Source organism: Sander lucioperca, chromosome 2 (assembly GCF_008315115.2).
Source record: "Sander lucioperca isolate FBNREF2018 chromosome 2, SLUC_FBN_1.2, whole genome shotgun sequence".
In the NCBI taxonomy this organism is placed as follows: domain Eukaryota; kingdom Metazoa; phylum Chordata; class Actinopteri; order Perciformes; family Percidae; genus Sander; species Sander lucioperca.
The window spans coordinates 3,857,222-3,880,178 of record NC_050174.1 but is presented as its reverse complement, the minus strand read 5'-3'; the positions used below and the strand labels follow the sequence as shown (position 1 = coordinate 3,880,178).

Below are 22,957 nucleotides of genomic sequence, written 5' to 3'. Positions count from 1 at the left end.
ATCAGTGTCAGTGTCTCTGTGCTATTTACGGGTTCTGGGGATATTTAGTACACATATGTATGAGGGGCAATTTTGTAAAACTAAAATTAAATGGGTTTTTTTCTAACAAGTTAAGCCTTGGATGTTATATAAATTTGCCAGCAGGTGGAGATAAAGCACTTTGAAATCTTCCTTTAGCATCCTTTCATGTTTCCTTTCACTGTAATGATTTGAATGAAACATAAGAACCAATAATTTTCATTATTTGAAGTTGTCGAAATTTGTCGAAATTTGTACACACATGGGTCTCATTATCCTGAGAACAATTTGCCCACCGGTTCTGGTTAAAAATGATCAAATGCAAATTATGTAGTGCCAGTTGCAGCAGGCTTTCTTTAAAATCTACTGCAGACTAAATGGAGGAAGTAGAGGAAACTGTGTCGCCACCCTTTCGTGTTATAGATATTAGTAGCAGGCCTATGGGTTGTTGTGCAGAAAGTAGCCAACCCATGTGTATGAAATTACTTTTGAGAAACAGATTATCACTGTAAACCAAAACTTTTTAAACAACTCTAATTTTATTTTGATGTGGAAATCATGAAAGGTGAGTCCTCACATTATTTAATTAAACACCTGCTGACAGAATTTGATGTTTTTACACCCAGATAATATTCAACTGTTTTAACTTTCATAGAGTTTAGGATCTTCTCCATCTGGTTTTTCAACCTGTTGCTGCTGGAGAGCTCATCATGTGCTGGTGACTCAAGTGTTGGTAAGCAGATTTTCTTTTCCCCATCACAGCACATCTTTGTGGTTTAGACTGATAATTTGAGAATTTGGTTTGAGGAGGTAGTTGGCTAATTATAAAAAAAAAAAAAAGAAAAAAGTTTTTTTTTCTTCTTTTTTTATATTCAAGTGGTCGGTGGTTCTATTCATTTTTTCTATACTATATAGTTTTTCAGTTTTAAAGCAGGGTGATGCTGCATATTTTTGTTACATTTCCAGGCCCAGTAGGGGCAGAATTTCTGATGGCCTGAATTGTGACCTTCGTTTTAATGTACTTCTGTTGACTCCTGATGTATTTTTTTGGTGTTATTCAATCACAAAAATCACAAAGGTGTCAGGTGAATCCAGGCCGACAAGAAAAGTTCAGTCATTTATTGAAGAAATGAAAACCTTTCATATGGTCTATGGTGAAAACACATACGCTTACAGGCAGGTAGAGGTACATTTCCCACATTTCAGGGTTAAGAGAAAGCAAGGCACGAAGCAACATTGACAATCTGCCAGGGAATGAATGAAAGTGGGGCCGGTTATATCCTGCAGGGTTGATGAGGGAAAGTTGAAACAGGTGAGCAGGTGGATGTGAGACACTGGGACAGGTGGGAGAGTCTGAGGGTATCTGGTGGATGGATGGAAAATGGCAGTACCATGGCCTGGGAGAAGTGAGAAGCTGTATGTAATAAACATGGAAATAAATAACTGGATTTTACACATATTTTTGTGATGACAAATTTTGATGTATTAAATTTTATTTCATGTACTGCCTTGTGACAAGTCCAGGGTAGTTCCTTTTAACCTGTTTGTTTGTAGTGCATGCTTGGATTGGCTCTATCCCTGAATGGATGTATGGATAAAAACACTTGTATTTCAGTTTAAGCCACAATTTATGTAGACCTTGTATTTCAATTTAAGCCACCATTTATTAGACTTTGGTGCAGTGCAGCTTAAAGAGTGTAATTCAGATCATACCATAGGTAAACAGTTTAAAAAACTGGGACTGTGAAGTAGTCAGTCTGTCTATGTTAGAATTACACAATGATTAAGTTCAGAAGTAGACTAATTTTGCATATATTACTCTATAAGTAACTCAATCTAAATGTTTATCTGCATCCTTGCCTTCCCTGGTAGAGTTAACCCTACACTAATTTAAACAATGCATGCATTCTTACATTTTCTCCTTTTGGAAACCTAAATCAGAATCAGAATTGGCTTTAATGGCCAAGTAAGTGTGAACACATACAAGGAATTTGACTCATGCTTTTTACTGCACTCAAAGTACATACACAGAAATAGACATAGGGATCAGAGAGTCCCAGCTGAAAGCTGAACAAATGAACAACCCAGAGGCCGCTGTCCTCGGCGCCATATTGATCATCTCCTCTACTTGTTGTTCATGTAGGGTGGGCATGCTTATCTATCCTCTCATTCACAGCTAAATGAGGAAGAAAAAGCTGCAGTGTCTGATTATCTTATTGAACTTCTGCAAGTATGAAGGGAGGACAGGAAGCCACAATAAGGCAGAGTGTTAAAGATATGGGGGAGGGGGTTGCAGTGGGGCAGCAGCAACTTGTTACCCAGAAGCAGAGGAGTCCTAATCTATTTAACACTTCCTGTAAAGAGACTTTTTCGGTTGAAGTGGTGTTAATGAGGGAGGGTGAAGCATTGCTGGTTACATCTTTGGGGTAGTGGTAATGTGGGTTAATAAAAGTTTCAGGTTGGTTTTAGCTTTAAATTGTAAGATTTATGGGACATGTATGAATCAACACGCACACACACACACACACACACACACACACACACACACACACACACACACACACACACACACACACACGCACACAATGATATGTAAATTAATTCAACACCGTCAGGTTGCTTGTGTTTCAGTATTGTGCTGAGTCATTACACCATCCGTCATTTAGTTCAGCTGGAGCTACATTATACCAATTATTCATTCAGAAAAAGTAAGATGATCTTTTTCCTCGTTTGCAGTGAATCCCTGTTGTTACTACCCTTGTCAGAACTCAGGAGTGTGTGTGAGATTTGGTGCAGACCGCTTCGAATGTGACTGCACTCGCACAGGCTTCTATGGAGACAACTGTACTGTTCGTAAGTACAGCAAAATTGAGCATTTTCAACATAACTCTGTGTGTCGGCATCTGGGTGTGGGTTCATTCAAAAGCTCCAAGTAACCCTGTTAGCTCAAGTACTACTTTAATGTAACATTGGGGCAAATTAACCCTAAAGTTACCCTACCCTAACCATGATCTTGTGCACTCTAATGCTCCTCCTATTTTGTTTAAAAAAAACTGATCATTAACATGAATAAAGCGTTTTAACAATAATAAATCAAGTATAGTTGTAGACATTGTAGACATTGTTAATAAATACATTGTGCTTCCAGAAGGTCAGAGGTCAAACAGTCAATTGGATCTATCCTTATCCTAATCCTCCACCACTTTACAAACTAAAGAGCTAAAAACATAAAGCAAGTGTCATTATGGAGGAGCATAAACACCAGCCAACATGGCAACACAAACAATTTTCTCATTAATGGCTTATGATCTTTAAAGCATTCATACATTATGTATTTACATTAGTCACAATTTATAAACCCTTGCTTTATTAGAAGTGGTACAAAGAATATTTATTCTTGATCTTTGTGTGTAGCGGAGCTCTGGACCAGAGTTCGTCTCATGCTGAAGCCGAGCCCTGCGACGGTTCACTTTATCCTCACCCACTTCCAGTGGTTCTGGGACATCGTCAACAGCTCTTTCCTGCGAGACACATTCATGAGATTAGTGCTGACGGGTAGGTGAAAAGGTTTAATGTAAAAAAAACTACAACCCTCAAACAAGTCACTCAATCAGCAGAATCCAACAGACCACAGACCGCAGCAGATAAAACAACACAACTTGTTTGCAGCTAATATTTTCCCATTTGTTTTAGTTCTTTTCTGTTATTTATGGTCACAATATGTATTTGGAAACAACAACAATTTTGGCTGGAGTTCTGGTTTTATCAGCCTTGATGTATTTAAAGGCGGAGATACATTTTGATAAGTAAATTGCTGAGGTCAAGGCTGTTTTAGATAAGGGTAGTCTTACTCTATGTGACAAGCAAGGAAGAGGGGTCAGAATGGGTTTGCCTCATCTTTAGACAAAAAGCTGTTTGCATATAGATGTATGTGTATAGACAAAAAACTATTGAGGCAATACAAAAGAAAGTTGATCAGTAATTCATTTGAAAATCTAGTTTTTAAATGCATCAGAAGTTGTTTTTTTATCTTGAAGTTTTGAGAGCATGCAAGATTTGTGACTGCAGATAAAAGTGTATTTAAACCCACAAAAAAGGAACTGAGTTACTAGAATTAAATGAGCATTAAGGTTTCTTTTGTTAACATTTTCAAAGTTGCATGCTCTCACTTTGTGCTGTTGTATTCCTTGCAACCAAATGCAAACTCAGAGCAGAGTTAAAGATGAAGTCTGGCGTTATTCCATACTTTAATTATTGTCAACAAATTACATGAAAAGAAAAGATTTGTCAGTCCGTCTCAGTTTGGGAATACACATTTGGTGGGCTAGTGGGTATTTTCAGCTACAGGCGTGGGCTGAATAGAATTTCACTACAGTTTCTGTTTCATTGTAATGCAAAAATGTGGCTAGATGTGTCTGTAATAGATTTTGGACACCAATGGAGCCCTGTGGAACAGAAGAATAAACTATATTAGGCTTTGTAGCTCGTAGCATGTGAGTAGGATCAATTCCTTCTTTTCATGGGATTTGTTGACAATAAGATACATATAGTATATCACCAGCCTTATCCATGTACTTACAGGGTAATAATAATAACTTTTATTCATATAGCGCCTTTCATGAAACCCAAGAACACTTTACAGAATTACAGTGGCTTTACTAAGGGAGGTTGTAGGATGTGGCACTTGGTACTTGTAGGCTGGGTACTTACACATGGATTAATTAAGTGTCCAAACATGCTGGTTCATTCATTCCACTATACCAGCAAGCATGGAAAATATACAAAAAAGACAGTTGTTGTAAACTACACATTGTCACTTTCTCCTGAAGTCAGAAGCGAACTTATTCCAAGCCCTCCAACCTACAATTCTAAATATGGATACCTCAACTGGGAGTCCTACTACAACATCTCCTACTACACCCGTCTCCTCCCTCCTGTACCTGAAGACTGCCCTTTGCCGATGGGAACTAAAGGTGAGACCTGCACAACTATATACACAGATGACTGTGCTACTGAGGACATCTTTAAATGTTTCTTTCTCTACAGGTAAACATGATCTTCCTGATCCCAAAGTGTTGGCCGAGAGGTTTTTTAAGAGAAAGAAATTCAGGCCAGATCCTCAGGGAACCAACCTGATGTTTGCCTTCATGGCCCAACACTTCACCCACCAGTTTTTCAAGACAAACAAGGAAGTTCAAGGTGGCTTCACTAAGGCTTTAGGCCATGGGGTGAGATGCATACTGTCTTTTTCATAATTAGTTTTTTGTGTATGTGTTTGACTTTTGAATGTTTTGCCAAATGTAAGTATTTTTCTCTCACCAGGTGGATGCGAGCAATATCTATGGAGACAACCTGATGCGACAGCTTCAACTCCGGCTTCATAAAGATGGAAAGCTAAAATATCAGGTAATAAAGAAGCTTGTCATTTTGGGGAATACGTTTATTTGATTTTTTGCAGAGAGTTAGATGAGGAGCTCGATATCACTTTCATGTCTGTACTGAGGAGCGGTATTAATCTTTTCATCTAACTCGACAAGAAGGAAAATGAGCGTATTTCCCAAAATGTCATTAAAATATCAGTTATTTCAGTCATGAAAAAAAAAAAATGAATAGCCTGACTCTGCATGACATTACACAATCTTAAAGGCTTTGTATTGTGGTATTTCATAAACCACCAGCTGTTTCTTGCATATCTAAAGGGTGTCAGTCTTGATCAACCTTTACTTCCTCTGTCATGCTGACTTCTGAGAATGCTATGGTATATTTTCCAGTCAGCAGTGATAGTGATAAAGTGGTTAAAGAGCGACAATCCTAACACTCTCTTTGACAGCCCATTATCGTGCCTTTAACATGTTTGTGATGAAGTTACAATTTCAAGTTTATTGTCATTCGTCTCCTTACAGGTTATGCAAAAATCAGAAATGTAATATTTCGCCCATACATAGAAACAGGAAAAACAAAACAATAAAAACAAGCATATGACAATAGGAGCAGCAAAACTTGAAAGCTAAATTTAAAATGAAAGTGTAGAAAGATCAGCGTGTCCGAGTGCTGGAGATCAATGTTTGAGAGGGAACTTCCTCAAACTATCTTCATCTTAAAGCTTGAGGATGTTGTCTCATAAATAAGACAAGTCTGTTACTTTTACAACTAGCATGGTATTCACAAGTGTGCCATGACCTGTGCACAACAAAGCCAACTATGGCAAGAATGTACGTGTATGAAGAAATAGTAGAGAAAACAGGGTATTTAAAAGTTTAAATAGCTCAGAATCAAACCTTAAAAATATTTCTCTCAAATGTGGATTATTATTTTGTTTGCTTACAGATATTAAATGGTGAGATGTACCCTCCTACTTTATCTGAAATCCCTGTGCACATGAATTATCATGAAAGAATAAAAAGGTTTAAAAAACTACACATGTTTTTGTTTGTTGACAGTTGATACATGGTGAGATGTACCCCCCTACTGTATCTGAGGTCCCTGTGCACATGGTGTATCCTGAACACTTCCCCCCAGAGAAGCGTCTGGTCACTGGTAATGAGGTATTTGGCCTCCTGCCGGGCCTCACCATGTACGCCACCATATGGCTGAGGGAGCATAACAGAATCTGTGACATCCTGAAGGCAGAACATCCCACCTGGGACGATGAGCAGCTCTTCCAGACCACCAGACTCATCATCATTGGTGAGAACCTCAGGAAGACATGTTTACACTTGTTTACACAATTCCAAAGATGGTGTCAGGATCTGCAAATCTTCTTTCTCTGTGACAGATTGGAGCATTTCAACCTACAGTATATCAACCACTTTTAACAGGTTTTTGACCAATAATAGGTTTGTAAAACAATAACTTAAAAATTGATCTTTCTTCAGTGCAGAACTGGCAGTTTTATTTTTAATTTTTTTTACAGATCTCTTTTTTTTCAGTACGGTCCACATAGTAAGTAAAATTGTTTTCATTATTGATTAATCTGCAGATTATTTTCTCGATCAATCAATTAATTGTTTGGTGTATAAAACATGAAGTGACTTCATCAAATGTCTTGTTTTGTCCGACCAACAGTCCAAATCCCAATAATATTCCATTTACTATAATTTAAGACCAAGAAAAGCAGTTTATTCTACCATTTGAGACCTTGGAACTATCACACATTTGGCATTTTGGTTTAAAATAGTTGCCTATTAACTTTAGTCAATCAACTAATTGATTCCCTGTCGCAGCTCTAATTGTATGCACAAATTAACAGTTCAAATTTCCATCTTCAAGCTTCTTTAAATGTTTTTTATTTCGATGTGACATGAAAGTGATGACATTTGTTTTTGTCCCCCAGGAGAGATCCTCAACATTATAATCGAAGAGTACGTGCAGCATCTGAGTGGTTACCTGCTGAACCTGAAGTTTGATCCCACCCTGCTCTTCAACGTACGTTTCCAGTACAGCAATCGCATCGCTCTGGAGTTCTGCCACCTCTACCACTGGCATCCACTCATGCCTGACAGCTTCCTCATCGACGGAGATGAAATCCCGTACTCCCAGTTTATTTACAACACCTCCCTCATCATGCACTATGGGGTGGAGAAACTAGTGGATGCCTTCTCCCAACAACCTGCAGGACAGGTAGATAAGTACCATCTTCTGATTGTATACTATAATCCAGTGTTAGACTTACAAATGCAGTTTTGTTAGTATTGTTGCTTTTATAGATGTAAAGTTTACAGTCGTCAAGTACTGTACTTAAGTACACTTTGAGGTACTTGTACTTTACTTGAGTATTTACATGTTACTTTATACTTCTATGTCACCACATTTTAGAGGCAAATATTGTACTTTTCACTCCACTACATTTATATTTCAGCTATAGTTAGCCTACTAGGTACTTTTCAAATTAAGATTTTACATAAAACATATACAATGAACTTACAAAATGCATTGTTTATTGACCAGATGTTTCCAACCTTTTTGGCTTTTGACCCCTGACAAAGAGAGGCAGTTGAGGCCCCGTGTTATGCTTCAGATATTTATCTTAACTTCTCATATGGTTTCATTTAAATAACTGTTCAAGTCCCAAAGTGGTGAAATTATCCAACATTTACAAAAAAAGGTTAGAGAAAAGTCCAAAGAAGTAAAGTACATATTTGTGTAATCAAGCTTGTTTTTTTGTCTTCTTTCCTGCCCATTTAATAATCTAACGTTCCCTCAGATTTGTCACGTGACATTTTGAAGCGGCCCGTCCCCTAGTTTGAGAAACACTGGACAAAACAATCCAGCTGTATATAAAGTATTTAAACCTAGCTCCACCTCGACCAGCTACATCAATAAAATGCTACTTATCCATTTAGGCATCAGTATTAAAAGATAAGATAATGTGGCCGGGTTAGCTCAGTTGGTAGAGCAGGCGCGCATATATAGAGGTTTACTCCTTGATGCAGTGGCCGTGGGTTCGACTTGCTGCATGTCATTCCCCCTCTCTTCTCTCGTCTTCATCTGTCCTGTGGAAATAAAGGCCTAAAATGCCCCAAAAAAATAAGATAATGTAATTCATAATAATATGTCAGGCAAGGTTCATTCTTCTGCATCTACTTTCTTTTCAAATCTACAGATGTACTTTTGATACTTTAAGTACATTTTGCTGATGATGCTTTTGTACTTCTACTTAAGTAGGATTTTGAATAACGATTTTACTTGTAATGGAATATTTATACATTGTTGTATGGGAACTTTTACTTAGATAAGGGGGCTGAATACTTCCACCACTGAAGTAGATATATAGATATATGACAGGAAATGTTGTGAAGGAAGTTGAACTTCTTCTTATCATCTGTCTTTGACTCTTAGTGGTTGCATTTGCAAGATGTCATCACTGATACGTAAAACCTCATTGTTAAACACCTTTAACCCTCTGGATGCAAATATTGAGTATAACACCAATCACATGCCAAATGATGACACTTCAGAGTGGCTTACCTCGCCCCAAAGATAACGGACATATAATATATACCATAAACCTCTAAATAAAGACAGAACATATTATATAAGAAAATACTTTTGCATGACTCATCTGCTCTGGCTTTAATTACATAAATGACTATCTGCTCAGGAATGTATGAAAGATCAAACATATGTCAAAGGATCTCTGGTGCAGACCACAGTGATGGTGAAACATGTGACAGGACAAGTATTTACTAAGCCACTTAATTCATCCACAATAAAGCGGACTTCCCCTTCAATCACTTCCTAAAATCAAATTACAGATAATATTCTCAATTATCTGTCAGCAGCATCATGTGAATGCAACTCTTTATTTTGGTTGGCTGAGAATTAAGTGTTAAAGCTTTAGTGCGTAACTTTTTGATATTGATGAATGTCCGTTACATTCAAGCCATTGCCAAATGAGTTGCTACAAAGCTAATTAAGACTATCAGCTCCACACAACTCTCTCTGTATTTCTCAGTATGGCTATGTTCAGAAAATGGTGTCGTCCGGTGACTTTCCAGTGCAGAAATTCGAGTGAAGATAATTACCTCTTCTGAAGAGTCCATCATGTTTTTTTAAATCCTCCGTGTCCTCCTTGCATACTAGCAACTGCGTGAAGGAGGGGTGGGGGCTGTGCGCGATCACGGAAGGCTCGTATCATGTGGACGCGCCGACAGTGTTGTTGTCATTACTTAGAATTCCTCATGGGGGAGACAGAAACTACGCACCATAGCTTTAAGTGTTGTTGCCTGCCAGGCTACACAAGTACAGATACTTGTGTTAAAAAATACTCTGGTAAAAGTAGAAGTACTGATTTAACTTATTTACTCAAGTAAAAGTAACAAAGTACAGGCTTGGAAATTTATTTTTTTATGCAAAGCTACCTGGACCACACACATGTTACTAGAGTGCAAGCTGAGAAACTTCAGTGGACATGGAAAAAAGGCTCTTTATATGCCATTGCCTACATTTTAAATGGATGTCTGCCAATATGCCTAAAACATCACATATATGATTATTGTGACAGAGACTGGAACTCCAGGTTAATAAGATTCTGACTGAGTAGCTATTTATGAATTCAGTTGTGATTCTGTGAGAATTCACAGATCCAGTTTCTCTTTTTTTTTAATCTTCCCCTTAACATTTAAAGGACTCTACATGTATGTGTGTGTCTGCTCAAATATGGCTTCTGGACAGAAAATAAAGGACAAAATATGAATTACTAAACAGACATTAATTAAGAAGTTCCCCGTACTTTAAGAGTTACGCAGCACATTGGCCAGGAGTCATTCTTGATGTCTACTATCTCAAACATCTCTCTCAGATAAGGCCAAGGATGTCTTGCTGCTTGTCTGCTGATTTCTTCATTTTCAATCATGTCGCCATCCATACTACTATGTGCTAACGTTACCACCATCAAGCCGCAATGATTTGCCGCGAGTGAATGCAGAATGCCGCTGAATCTGTCGAGTCGTCTTGTAGTGGTGTGTCAAGTGCAACGTACAGTATATCCCCATCCAATTAGATTGAATGTGGTATTGATGATGCGAAAATAACGGTAACTCCAGTGAAATTATTTGAAACTTGTTAGTAGCCTAAGGACTAAATTTGGACTGTATTTAAAGCTGATTCTGGTTTCCAACTTCGCCCCAGGTGTGTCTGTTAAAACACGGACGGAGACAACTTCTCTCTTTTGATGCTTTATTAATATCAAGCAACGTGCAACCTAGGTAACAGGTGAAGAACACAAACAACAAAATCACTAGCTAACTTATTTTAAATAGACCAATACAACAACAGGCTTAAATGAACTGACAACATAAGTTATACGACTTACAGTTCTTAAGGACGCACCCACACGATCTCAACTGATTATCCTCCGGACAGCTGGTCTCTTTTTCTTTTTGTTCCGTGTGTCGCGCGCGCCCGCTCGCGGTGAGGCGCGTGTCTGTGCTATTCTCCGACATGACGACCTCTTGTACAAAACTAAAGTAAGGAGCCAATTTTGTAAAATGTAAGGAGTAGAAAGTACCGATATTCATGTTAAAATGTAAGGAGTAAAAGTAAAAAGTAGCCACAAAAAAAATAGTAAAGTAAAAATATCTGAAAAATCTACTTGAGTATAGTATAGTATAGTATACTTCCCATCTCTGAGCATGAACAGTTCATTAAAATAACATTGCAGTAACTTTTTTGTCTGTGTTTCAGATAGGTGGAGGTCGCAACTCTCATGCAGTAGTGCTCAAAGTGGCAGAAATGGTCATCAGAGAGTCTCGAGCAACACGTGTGCAGCCCTTTAATGAATACAGGAAGAAGTTTAACCTAAAGCCATACACATCTTTTTATGAATTTACTGGTAAGCAGGAATAATATTGTAACTAAAACCTGGTTCTGAAAATGTTTTGTATTCCCCCTTGCAAAAATCTGTTGCACATGTATATTTGTTAATATAGCAATTTTGACTTCAATCTTATTTAAAATGGATTAAAATAATAGTTGTATTTATATACACTTTTCAAGCTTTAGCACAAAGTGCTTTCCAGATTAAAAGATTCACAGAATACTACATACTAGCGTGGATCAAAACATAAAACAGTAGACATACTTTAAATAAGTGAAAATTGTTTAGCAAACTGTTTTTGAAGTGGGTAAAGGAAAACCGCATTTACACATTCCACATTGTAACATAATAAGATGATAGTAAGGGTATGAATAACAACCTCTGAGTTAATTAACAGCTGTTTTCTCTTTTCCAAACAGATGACATAGAGATGGCCAGAGGTTTAGAGGAGCTCTATGGTGACATAGATGCTCTGGAGCTCTACCCCGGCGTCCTGCTGGAGAAAACACGTCCTAACAGCCTATTTGGTGAGAGTATGGTGGAGATGGGTGCTCCTTTTTCCCTGAAAGGCCTGCTGGGAAACCCCATCTGCTCCCCTGAGTACTGGAAGCCCAGCACCTTTGGGGGAGAGACGGGCTTCAATATCATCAAAACTTCCACTCTGAAGAAACTGGTGTGCCTCAACACCAAGTGGTGTCCATACGTGGACTTTCACGTTCCACGAAAAGAGGAGGACACAAAACCAAGAAAATCATCCACTGAACTTTAATGAGTATTTCATTAATCGCAATCAGTTCATTACTATACTGACTGTGGGAGACATATTTGTTGTCAATGTGTTGTAAATTCTTGTCATATTCTCATTCAGACCAGATGTATTGCTGTTGGGGAGAAAGGGTGACTTTTATACTACATGTGCTAATGCAATGGTTTTATTCCTGCCTTCAGTGAATGACATACTGTGCATTTAAGCAGGTCTACCTCCAGAAAAAACAGCTGACAAATTCCATAGTTTCCTGAGCAAGAAAATTCTTCTGGACCTCGGAGTAGTATTTTCATTTGCTAATGCTAGAACTCAGTATAACTTTTTTTTCTCTTTTTTTTCTCTTTAGAGTGTGGTCTAGACCTACTCTATCTGTAAAGGGTCTTGAGATAACTCTTGTTATGATTTGATACTATAAATAAAATTGAAATTAATTGAATGTTGACTTTGCCAGTTAAGTTGGTTGAAATGGCCAAAACAGACAAACCACTGCTGGGAATTGAACATAGTTCTCTGCAGCGGTGGGTTACCATACAACTCCAGGGCTTGTGTGTGTGTGTGTGTGTGTGTGTGTGTGTGTGTGTTCTTGTTTTTTTCATGATCCCCAGAGGATTAATCCCACTGTCCATAGTGACATTTGTGTTTTTGTGTAATGTCTCAACTATTGGATGGGTTTCCATTATAGTTGTGCTCATTATCAAATGTTAGCATGCTAACATGCCAACACACTAAAACAAGATGGTGAACGTTATGCCTGCTTTGCATAAGCATGTTAGCATCTTCATTGTGAGCCTGTTAGCAGGCTGACATTAGCAGTGCTGTGCTTACAGTACAGCCGCAGGGATCATTCCAACAGGGTCCTATGTTCAGCATGTGTGTCTCTTGATATAAACATTGTAAGTGATACTGGTAAGGGCTATCTTCACAGCAATAATATTGTAACTAAAATTGGTTCTGAAAATGTTTTGTATTCCCCCTTGCAAAAATCTCTTGTACGTGTATATTTGTTAATACAGCAATTTTGACTTCATCAAATTCCAATTTAAATTGGATTAAAAATAATTTTTGTATCATATAACACTTTTCAAGCTTTAGCACTTAGAATTCCTCATGGGGGAGACAGAAACTACGCACCATAGCTTTAAGTGTTGTTGCCTGCCAGGCTACACGTTTGTTTGTCATCTGGTATTATCATTAACAGCAGAGATGGCAAAAGTACTCACTTCCCGTACTCAAGTAGAAGTACAGATACTTGTGTTAAAAAATACTCTGGTAAAAGTAGAAGTACTGATTTAACTTATTTACTCAAGTAAAAGTAACAAAGTACAGGCTTGGAAATTTACTTAAAGTATAAAAGTAAAAGTAGCCTTGCGAATGACAAGCATTTTTTATGCAAAGCTACCTGGACCACACACATGTTACTAGAGTGCAAGCTGAGAAACTTCAGTGGACATGGAAAGAAGGCTCTTTTTATGCCATTGCCTACATTTTAAATGGATGTCTGCCAATATGCCTAAAACATCACATATATGATTATTGTGACAGAGACTGGAACTCCAGGTTAATAAGATTCTGACTGAGTAGCTATTTATGAATTCAGTTGTGATTCTGTGAGAATTCACAGATCCAGTTTCTCTTTTTTTTTAATCTTCCCCTTAACATTTAAAGGAATCTACATGTATGTCCAAATATGGCTTCTGGAAAGAAAATAAAGGACAAAATATGAATTACTAAACAGACATTAATTAAGAAGTTCCCCGTACTTTAAGAGTTACGCAGCACATTGGCCAGGAGTCATTCTTGATGCCTACTATCTCAAACATCTCTCTCAGATAAGGCCAAGGATGTCTTGCTGCTTGTCTGCTGATTTCTTCATTTTCAATCATGTCGCCATCCATACTACTATGTGCTAACGTTACCACCATCAAGCCGCAATGATTTGCCGCGAGTGAATGCAGAATGCCGCTGAATCTGTCGAGTCGTCTTGTAGTGGTGTGTCAAGTGCAACGTACAGTATATCCCCATCCAATTAGATTGAATGTGGTATTGATGATGCGAAAATAACGGTAACTCCAGTGAAATTATTTGAAACTTGTTAGTAGCCTAAGGACTAAATTTGGACTGTATTTAAAGCTGATTCTGGTTTCCAACTTCGCCCCAGGTGTGTCTGTTAAAACACGGACGGAGACAACTTCTCTCTTTTGATGCTTTATTAAGATCAAGCAACGTGCAACCTAGGTAACAGGTGAAGAACACAAACAACAAAATCCACTAGCTAACTTATTTTATATAGACCAATACAACAACAGGCTTAAATGAACTGACAACATAAGTTATACGACTTACAGTTCTTAAGGACGCACACGATCTCAACTGATTATCCTCCGGACAGCTGGTCTCTTTTTCTTTTTGCTCCGTGTGTCGCGCGCGCCCGCTCGCGGTGAGGCGCGTGTCTGTGCTATTCTCCGATTCTGCTTACAGTACAGCCGCAGGGATCATTCCAACAGGGTCCTATGTTCAGCATGTGTGTCTCTTGATATAAACATTGTAAGTGATACTGGTAAGGGCTATCTTCACAGCAATAATATTGTAACTAAAATTGGTTCTGAAAATGTTTTGTATTCCCCCTTGCAAAAATCTCTTGTACGTGTATATTTGTTAATACAGCAATTTTGACTTCATCAAATTCCAATTTAAATTGGATTAAAAATAATTTTTGTATCATATAACACTTTTCAAGCTTTAGCACAAAGTGGAACACATTCAGTACATGTAGCCATGCAAGCAAGCAACAAAACTCAGCCAGCAACACTGATTATAGCTGTTTTCTTGAAAAATACAAACCTGCAGAGCATGCATGTGCGGGGCTATGGGTGCTTGAGCACCTGCCCCTTTTGCCCCTCAAGGTCAAAGTGCCCTTTTTTTGTCTTTTTTTCACCTTTTTTCTTTGACGATGGTCCACAAGTGGTCCGTTTAAGAATAATATTTAACAATAATAATTAGCTAGATAAAACGACCTAAACCTTCATATCACATGATGACCAGGCTTCCTGCCAGGCGCGCCACTTAGATACGTGTGAGTCCATGGCATCCGTCGGCGGCGCGGCCAGCGAGAGAAAGTTGAAGTGCAGGTAAGTGTGCTTTTGAAGTGAATGAAAATGCATGCATACGCATTTGGTTTGTTATAGAGGCCTCTAGCCGCTGCCGCTACATAACGAGTCTCCTCCAGGATTAAAACAGCCAGCAGGCAGCTAACTTTGAAGTAGTCACATTTCGCGGTAACTGCACGAGCTGCCGCGGCCACAATTACTCATAGTGTGATAGCTTTATAGCGCCCCGTTTCATTCTCTGATACACAAGAGAATACAGCAGCAGTTCTCTGTAGGTTAACAGAAGTGTGTGTGTGTGTGTGTGTGTGTGTGTGTGTGCAGCAGCAGTTCTCTGTAGGTTAACAGAAGTGTGTGTGTGTGTGTGTGTGTGTGTGTGTGTGTGTGTGTGTGTGTGTGTGTAGCAGTAGTTCTCTGTAGGTTAACATAATGTGTGTGTGTGTGTGTGTGTGTGTGCGTGTGTGTGTGTGTGTGTGTGTGTGTGTGTGTGTGTGTGTGTGTGTGTGTGCAGCAGCAGCAGTTATCTGTAGGTTAACAGTTGTGTGTGTGTGTGTGTGTGTGTGTGTGTGTGTGTGTGTGTGTGTGTGTGTGTGTGTGTGTGTGTGTGTGTGTGTCTCTGCTTTCTGCCTCTCAACCAGCAGCCCACTTAAAAGAACATGTCACTTCTTTGGGAAATTAGCTTAGGTTATTTGTAGTGTAGGTTGGTGGTCTATACATTTTTACTTAATAAAGGACATCCTTATATTTTGAGAAAATAATCTGAAACAGGCTGCATACCTTTGCATATCCCTTTCTGATTCAAAGCCTACTAGCCCACTGTTACAGAAATCTGATAGTCAGCTCAGGTTGCAGTTATAGGCTACAGTTAAACTGTTTCTGGTTTGATATCTCGTTATCTCGTATTTGTGTGAATGTAGTCTAATGTAAGGCTCTATATTTCATTTTGAGGTATAAAGTATTGTGGATTTAGTATTATGTAACATTTCATATTGCACTTTCTATATACAGTTTGGATACTGTATGTAAGATTACATTTTGCTTGGACAACAGTTCCATTTTTTTGATATATTTGTGTGAATGTAGTAGAAGGCTCCATATTTCATTTTGAGGTGTACAGTATTGTGGATTTAGTATTATGTTAAAATATACAGTTTTTAAAATAAAGATGACATACTGTATATTGGTAGCAAATCTTGTTCCATATGCCCTTTTTTGAATTTGAGCCCCTGTCCCTCAAAAGGTCTCTGCACGGCCCTGCTGCAGAGCAGTAAAAAGAATGAGATAAAAAAATAAAATACAATCCAGGGACCCAGGGAAACATGAATTAAACATTTGACCTATAGGAAAAACATTGCTGAAAACATAAAACCATTTGAAAGGTCTTCTTAAAGGTCCAATGTGTAACGTTTTTAGTTGTTCATTATCAAAATCTGTGTTGTCCGTTCACAAACTTGTCCTTTTTCATGAATATTTACCACCACCATCAATTCCAAGTATTCCTATTGGCTTGAAATTTTACATTTGCATTTGTATGAACTGGGGTAGACGCTCCATATTAATGCGCCATCTTGAAATACGTTAGCTGGTAAGGGACGTACAGGACATACTGCTCCGCCTTTCGCGTTTTCGCTATCACATGATAAACTCACAGGTGCTGCTAATGCTGCTAATGGGTATCGTAGCTTCCCGGCCCTGGCAAGTTTGAAGAAGTAAACATGGAGGACCATACTTTTTCAAAATCCAAATTTCAGGAACAGGAGTCTTCTTCTTCGCCCAGAAAAAGAAAAAGGATACTGAAAAGAGCAAGAGACCGGCATCATAAAAAAAGAGTGAACATTGGAGCTGCCTTCCAAAGATGGAAAGACCTGATGAAGGAAAAGAGGATCTAAAGAGACGCAGAACGGCTATGGTAGCTGTAATATATGGTAGTTGTAATATATGGTAGCGATATATGATCTCAACGCTAGATACGAGAAATTCCCACACATTGGACCTTTAATGTGTTAGGATATTGATATTGAGCTAGGGACCATATGACCTTGGGAACGCTCCACAGCAGCACATGGCTGCACACTCTGTCTAGTTACATTTTTTTAAGTGTTAAATAAGTTTTAACACAATTTGAATTAAGAAAAACCTACAATCACAATACAAAATGGCTAAATGTGATGTGTGTGTTTGAGTTTTAACACTAACTGACTGAGAGGATGCAGATGTTGGTGTTTCACCTTGTAGTATGTGTGAGAAAAGGGATCACACACTACTGTGGTTTTGCTGTGATGTCCCAAGAAGATGTGTAAATTTTGTGTTTACACCTTGTTATTAATGTGCACTGGGTGGATGTGCACTGAACATACTGTACTGTACACTATGTACATGTGGTACAGTAAGGCAGTGGTCTTCAACATTTTTTAGGCCAAGGACCTCTCAGCTGAAAAAGAGAGCAGGGACCCCTTATAAATTATATAAAACTGAATTGCATATTAAACTAGGCCTACAATAACATGTGGGGCTGCCTAAAGCCTTTACACATACCTGTTTAATGGTGCATACAATACTAAGCTATTTAATTCATAATTGTTGACATATTCATATATTTATTCATCATATTTTCATGTTAAAATGAAACTGTATCTGTGGATGGCTACCTTACCTATAGGCCAGTAAGCCGATCATCAATGTTTGTGTGTAAATTAAAAAAAAAAAAAAGTTTTATCTTTACAAATAATATTTTGGATTCATGTCAATGTATTTTTTTTTATTGTATGGCCCCCCTGCAGCAACTCTGAGGACGCCCTGGGGGTCCGGGACCCCCTGTTAAAGATCTCTGCAGTAAGGAACAACAGACAAAACTTAAATGAATGTGTAGATTGCATCAGTAACCATTCATGTAACTCTGGTGTTTAAAGTGAATTAATTATTAGTATTCAAACAAAAGGATGCAAAAATAACTAAATAAGTTTAGAATTAACTACTGTCCCTACATTTTTGTAAAGACAAAAATCTAACTCAGTTACACCAAGGTTATACTGGGTAAGGTTAATTTTTACTGCGTGGTAAATTATTTATTGCATGTGTAACTGAAATAGTAATGTCAGAAAAGTATGGTTATACTGACCTCTGTGGGTTACATTTTTTAAGATTGTTACATGACTAGTTTGTGAACAGGTGAACATTTCAGCTGCTATAGCAACAAAAACAATATTTCCAGCCTGTGTTTCTTGGCCTAATGAAGACATTTTGACATGTCACAGTAAGAAAATCACAGGTTAAAATAATAAAATGAATGATGGCTGAATTCCATATAGCTGCTTCAGTCTTAGGCTCTATACTATGACAAGTCAAAATGTCTGCTGTGAAAAAGGTTGTTTACTCTACAAAGAGTGATTCAAAACAATTAACTAAATTCTATATAGGATGTTATATTTACTAAACGTAAAATAACATCCTATATAGAATCAATGTTACCTTTTACACATTTTAAAATAGATTAAAACATTTCTACCCTGTGCAAAAGAAGACAAAAAGCCAAATAAATTGCAGTTCTACCAAAGTGCAGGTGTGCAAGTCTCTGTATTACATTTTTATTACACAATTTTAAATTATAAAGCAACTGAAAACACTCCAAAAGCAGAAATGATCCAAAACAAAAAGTATAATAAGTTGGTACATGGTAAAGAAAAAAAAAACGCAAATTGAAAGCCCTCTTAAATCCTTGATTCAAATCTATCTTGTTAATTTCATGTGTGAATTCAGCTACTTATTTACCAAAACTTGGCAACGTGTTAATACATTGACCTTTTAAAGCTATAGTGCGTAGTTTCTGTCTCCCCCATGAGGAATTCTAAGTAATGACAACAAAACTGCCAACGCGTCCACATGATACAAGCATTCTGTGATCGCGCACAGCCCCCACCCCTCCTCCACCCAGTTGCTAGTAGCCAAGGAGGACACGGAGAATTTAAAAAAACATGATGGACTCTTCTGAAGAGGTAATTATCTTCACTCGAGATAGCCATACTGAGAAAAACAGAGAGTTGTGTGGAGACGATAGTCTTAATTAGCTTTGTAGCAACTCATTTGGCAATGGTTTGAATGTACCGGACGTTCATTAATATCAAAAAGTTACGCACTAAAGCTTTAATTTGTCAAGTCTTCTATTAATCAAGTTTTACAGTCCAATATAAGACCAAGACCTCCATACAGGAGTTACACTTTGGTCAAGCCTTCGAGGATTCAGGGCAAAGCAGATGACTTGAAGGGTTTGGTATCTACTACTGCAGATAGTTTTGATTGCATGTGCCTGGCCAAATCAAACTAAAACTACAGGCATGGCTTTATACCTGAATATACCAAATAATCCTTTCTCTTTTTTGGAATGTGGCTGAACTGGCCCTCTAAAGTGGAATGTAGAATGTGTCAGTAGAATCCGAACACATCATCATGATTCTCTGTTTTGCTAGTCACAATTCACCTGTTGACTACAAGTTAGACACACTGCTGGCATTAAGAGAGGACACGTGTTAGTGCAGAAATATAAAAAGCCAGGTGTTATCCCCGCCACATTGAAGCGACATTGTCAGTACGGTGCAGTCATTTCTTCAGGATATGGCTTTATGGTTCGGAAGTAATCCTCCCCGAAAGGATATGTCTGTTGAAGACATCGAAGAGGAGATTGAGGAAGAGATCGAGGAGGAGATTAAGGAGTTAACAGAGGAAGTTGATGAGAAAATACACACGCACACACACACACACGCACGCACGCACGCACACACACACACACACACACACACACACACACACACACACACATCTTAACGTGTTGGGATCTGCAAAAAGTAACATTAGGAGTAAATACACATAATGCATGTATAGTAAATCATTTCACGATTATTATCCCACATTTGTGTTAATTGTGTACAGCTGCACAAGTAAGTAAATTAAACATGTTAGTGAATAAACCTCTTGATCATTTACACTGTAAGAAATGATTCTGTGGTCATGTAGATTTGAATTAATGTGTTAGGTAAAATATATTCAATATGATTGTGTTTTTGATTTTGAGGCAAATATTTAATTAAATTTCAAATAAAAATGTTTGGAATAAAATCCAACCATTGTAGTTAAATAAAACATAAGCATTATGCAGAGATGGCAAAAGTACTCACTTCCCGTACTCAAGTAGCAGTACAGATACTTGTGTTAAAAAATACTCTGGTAAAAGTAGAAGTACTGATTTAACTTATTTACTCAAGTAAAAGTAACAAAGTACAGGCTAGGAAATTTACTTAAAGTATAAAAGTAAAAGTAGCCTTGCGAATGACAAGCATTTTTTATGCAAAGCTACCTGGACCACACACGTTACTAGAGTGCAAACAGGAGTGGACATGGAAAAAAGGCTCTTTTTATGCAAAATATGAATTACTAAATAGACATTAATTAAGAAGTTCCCCGTACTTTAAGAGTTACGCAGCACATTGGCCAGGAGTCATTCTTGATGCCTACTATCTCAAACATCTCTCTCAGATAAGGCCAAGGATGTCTTGCTGCTTGTCTGCTGATTTCTTCATTTTCAATCATGTCGCCATCCATACTACTATGTGCTAACGTTACCACCATCAAGCCGCAATGATTTGCCGCGAATGAATGCAGAATGCCGCTGAATCTGTCGAGTCGTCTTGTAGTGGTGTGTCAAGTGCAACGTACAGTATATCCCCATCCAATTAGATTGAATGTGGTATTGATGATGCGAAAATAACGGTAACTCCAGTGAAATTATTTGAAACTTGTTAGTAGCCTAAGGACTAAATTTGGACTGTATTTAAAGCTGATTCTGGTTTCCAACTTCGCCCCAGGTGTGTCTGTTAAAACACGGACGGAGACAACTTCTCTCTTTTGATGCTTTATTAAGATCAAGCAACGTGCAACGTAGGTAACAGGTGAAGAACACAAACAACAAAATCACTAGCTAACTTACTTTAAATTTGCAAGAACTATAGACCAATACAACAACAGGCTTAAATGAACTGACAACATAAGTTATACGACTTACAGTTCTTAAGGACACACACGATCTCAACTGATTATCCTCCGGACAGCTGGTCTCTTTTTCTTTTTGTTCCGTGTGTCGCGCGCGCCCGCTCGCGGTGAGGCGCGTGTCTGTGCTATTCTCCGACATGACGACCTCTTGTACAAAACTAAAGTAAGGAGCCAATTTTGTAAAATGTAAGGAGTAGAAAGTACCGATATTCATGTTAAAATGTAAGGAGTAAAAGTAAAAAGTCGCCACAAAAAATATAGTAAAGTAAAAATATCTGAAAAATCTACTTGAGTACAGTAACGAAGTATTTGTACTTCGTTACCTCCCATCTCTGGCATTATGTTTATCTAATCCCAAATAGAGAGAATATTGAGTTAATTCAAATCAATGTAATCAGGCTAATTTTAATTGAAAAGCACTTCCTGTCAACCTAGCTAGCTAGCAGCTATAATGTTACCCAGCATGCCATTCGGCTGTGTAAATTTGTAGGCTAAATGTAAAATTATTAGTGTTAGAAATTGTTAAAGTCACAAAACGTTGTGTGCTATGGTGTTTTATCCTATTAAAGAGAGTTAGTTGTGGGTTAATTGTCATTGTAAATTTACAACCATGAGTGAGAAGGGTACGAAGTTAACAGGGCTCCCGTTCTGAAGTCATTCACATATCAACTCGGCCGTAGCGTGCTCTGCCGCATTGCACCGGTATTACGGTATGTGAAAAGTTCATATCATATCGGAAATTTGATCTCCGTATACCGGTACACTGCCCATCACTACTACAATGAGTCCGGTACGTTGCCCATCACTACTTCAATGAGTCGAAAGCACAGAAGTGAATTGCTGATAAAGTTCTTATTTGAGTATTTGTTAAGTTCTGTACTTTCTGGGCCATAGACGAGTTATTCCTAAGAAAGAATATTTAGATTTAATTTATTGCATTGATTAAATTCAAATCGATGTGCAGATTAATGTAGATGATTATTACTCAATTAGCCTATGTATCATTGATATGTAGAATTAAATTAATTTGTATTAGTACTATTTACACATTAGGGAGTTTATCTTTTTTAAATCAACTCAATATTTTTGTTTAGGTTATAATTAATTCTGTACTGTTTTCTATTCGAATATACTCATATTAAATGGATAACTATTAAGGGTCTCATTTAATTCATATTTACTCAATACCAAACCATGTGAAATTGAATTAATAATATTGCTTGTTATCTGTTGCCTCATTTTTATTGAGTAGATATGGTGTATCTTTTCTTACAGTGTAGTTTCTAAACACATTTTTCAAGAGAGAACATCTTAATCAAAAAGACTGCACATGTACTACAAACATTGAATTTTTAGACGGAGGAATCTAAGAGAGCTGAGAGATCTGAGAAATCGGCTGGTCTTCACAAAGCTCTAGAAAAAGAGAAAAGAGCCAAAGCTGCTCTTGAAGAGGCCTTGAAGAAGGAAAAAACAGCCAAAGCTCAACACAAAGGAGCCCTGAAGCATGAGCGAAAAGAAAAAGACGCTCATGCCAAGGCTCTGAGGAAGGAGCAAGCTGAGAAAAAACGCCTTCGTGTTGAAATGGAGCACATGAAGGCACAGGTGGCTGATCTCATGAAGTCACAGAAAGAGCAGCAGCGGAGCAAAGCAAAGCTGAAATCCACAATCACCGGAATGGCCACTGAGCTTGAAGAGGACAAGAACGTGATTGCG

The 22,957-nt window shown here is 37.9% G+C and overlaps 1 protein-coding gene across 4 annotated transcripts; it reads left to right on the top strand.

The window, feature by feature from the left end:
- Positions 1-414: 414 nt before the first annotated feature.
- On the top strand, positions 415-12,321 carry ptgs1 (prostaglandin-endoperoxide synthase 1). Of its 4 annotated transcripts, none has more exons than XM_031305838.2 (11): positions 415-583; positions 674-736; positions 2,755-2,871; positions 3,433-3,573; positions 4,848-4,991; positions 5,065-5,246; positions 5,341-5,424; positions 6,459-6,705; positions 7,352-7,638; positions 11,203-11,350; positions 11,755-12,321. In XM_031305838.2, exons 1-11 carry the CDS (start codon positions 577-579, stop codon positions 12,102-12,104), a joined length of 1,770 nt encoding a protein of 589 aa, XP_031161698.1. In that variant the 5' UTR covers positions 415-576; the 3' UTR covers positions 12,105-12,321. The 4 variants fall into 4 exon arrangements, with proteins under 4 accessions (XP_031161698.1, XP_031161696.1, XP_031161700.1 ...); XM_031305836.2 differs by having other exon boundaries at positions 416-583; positions 674-751; XM_031305840.2 differs by lacking the exons at positions 415-583; positions 674-736 and adding an exon at positions 1,278-1,361.
- Positions 12,322-22,957: the final 10,636 nt, after the last annotated feature.

What these genes read in the sequence shown, in the direction of transcription:
- ptgs1 (XM_031305836.2), top strand. An exon ending in CACCAGACTCATCATCATTG is followed by an intron (nt 6,706 to 7,351) that starts GTGAGAACCTCA and finishes TTTGTCCCCCAG; the next exon opens with GAGAGATCCTCAACATTATA. An exon ending in ATCTTTTTATGAATTTACTG is followed by an intron (nt 11,351 to 11,754) that starts GTAAGCAGGAAT and finishes TTTTCCAAACAG; the next exon opens with ATGACATAGAGATGGCCAGA.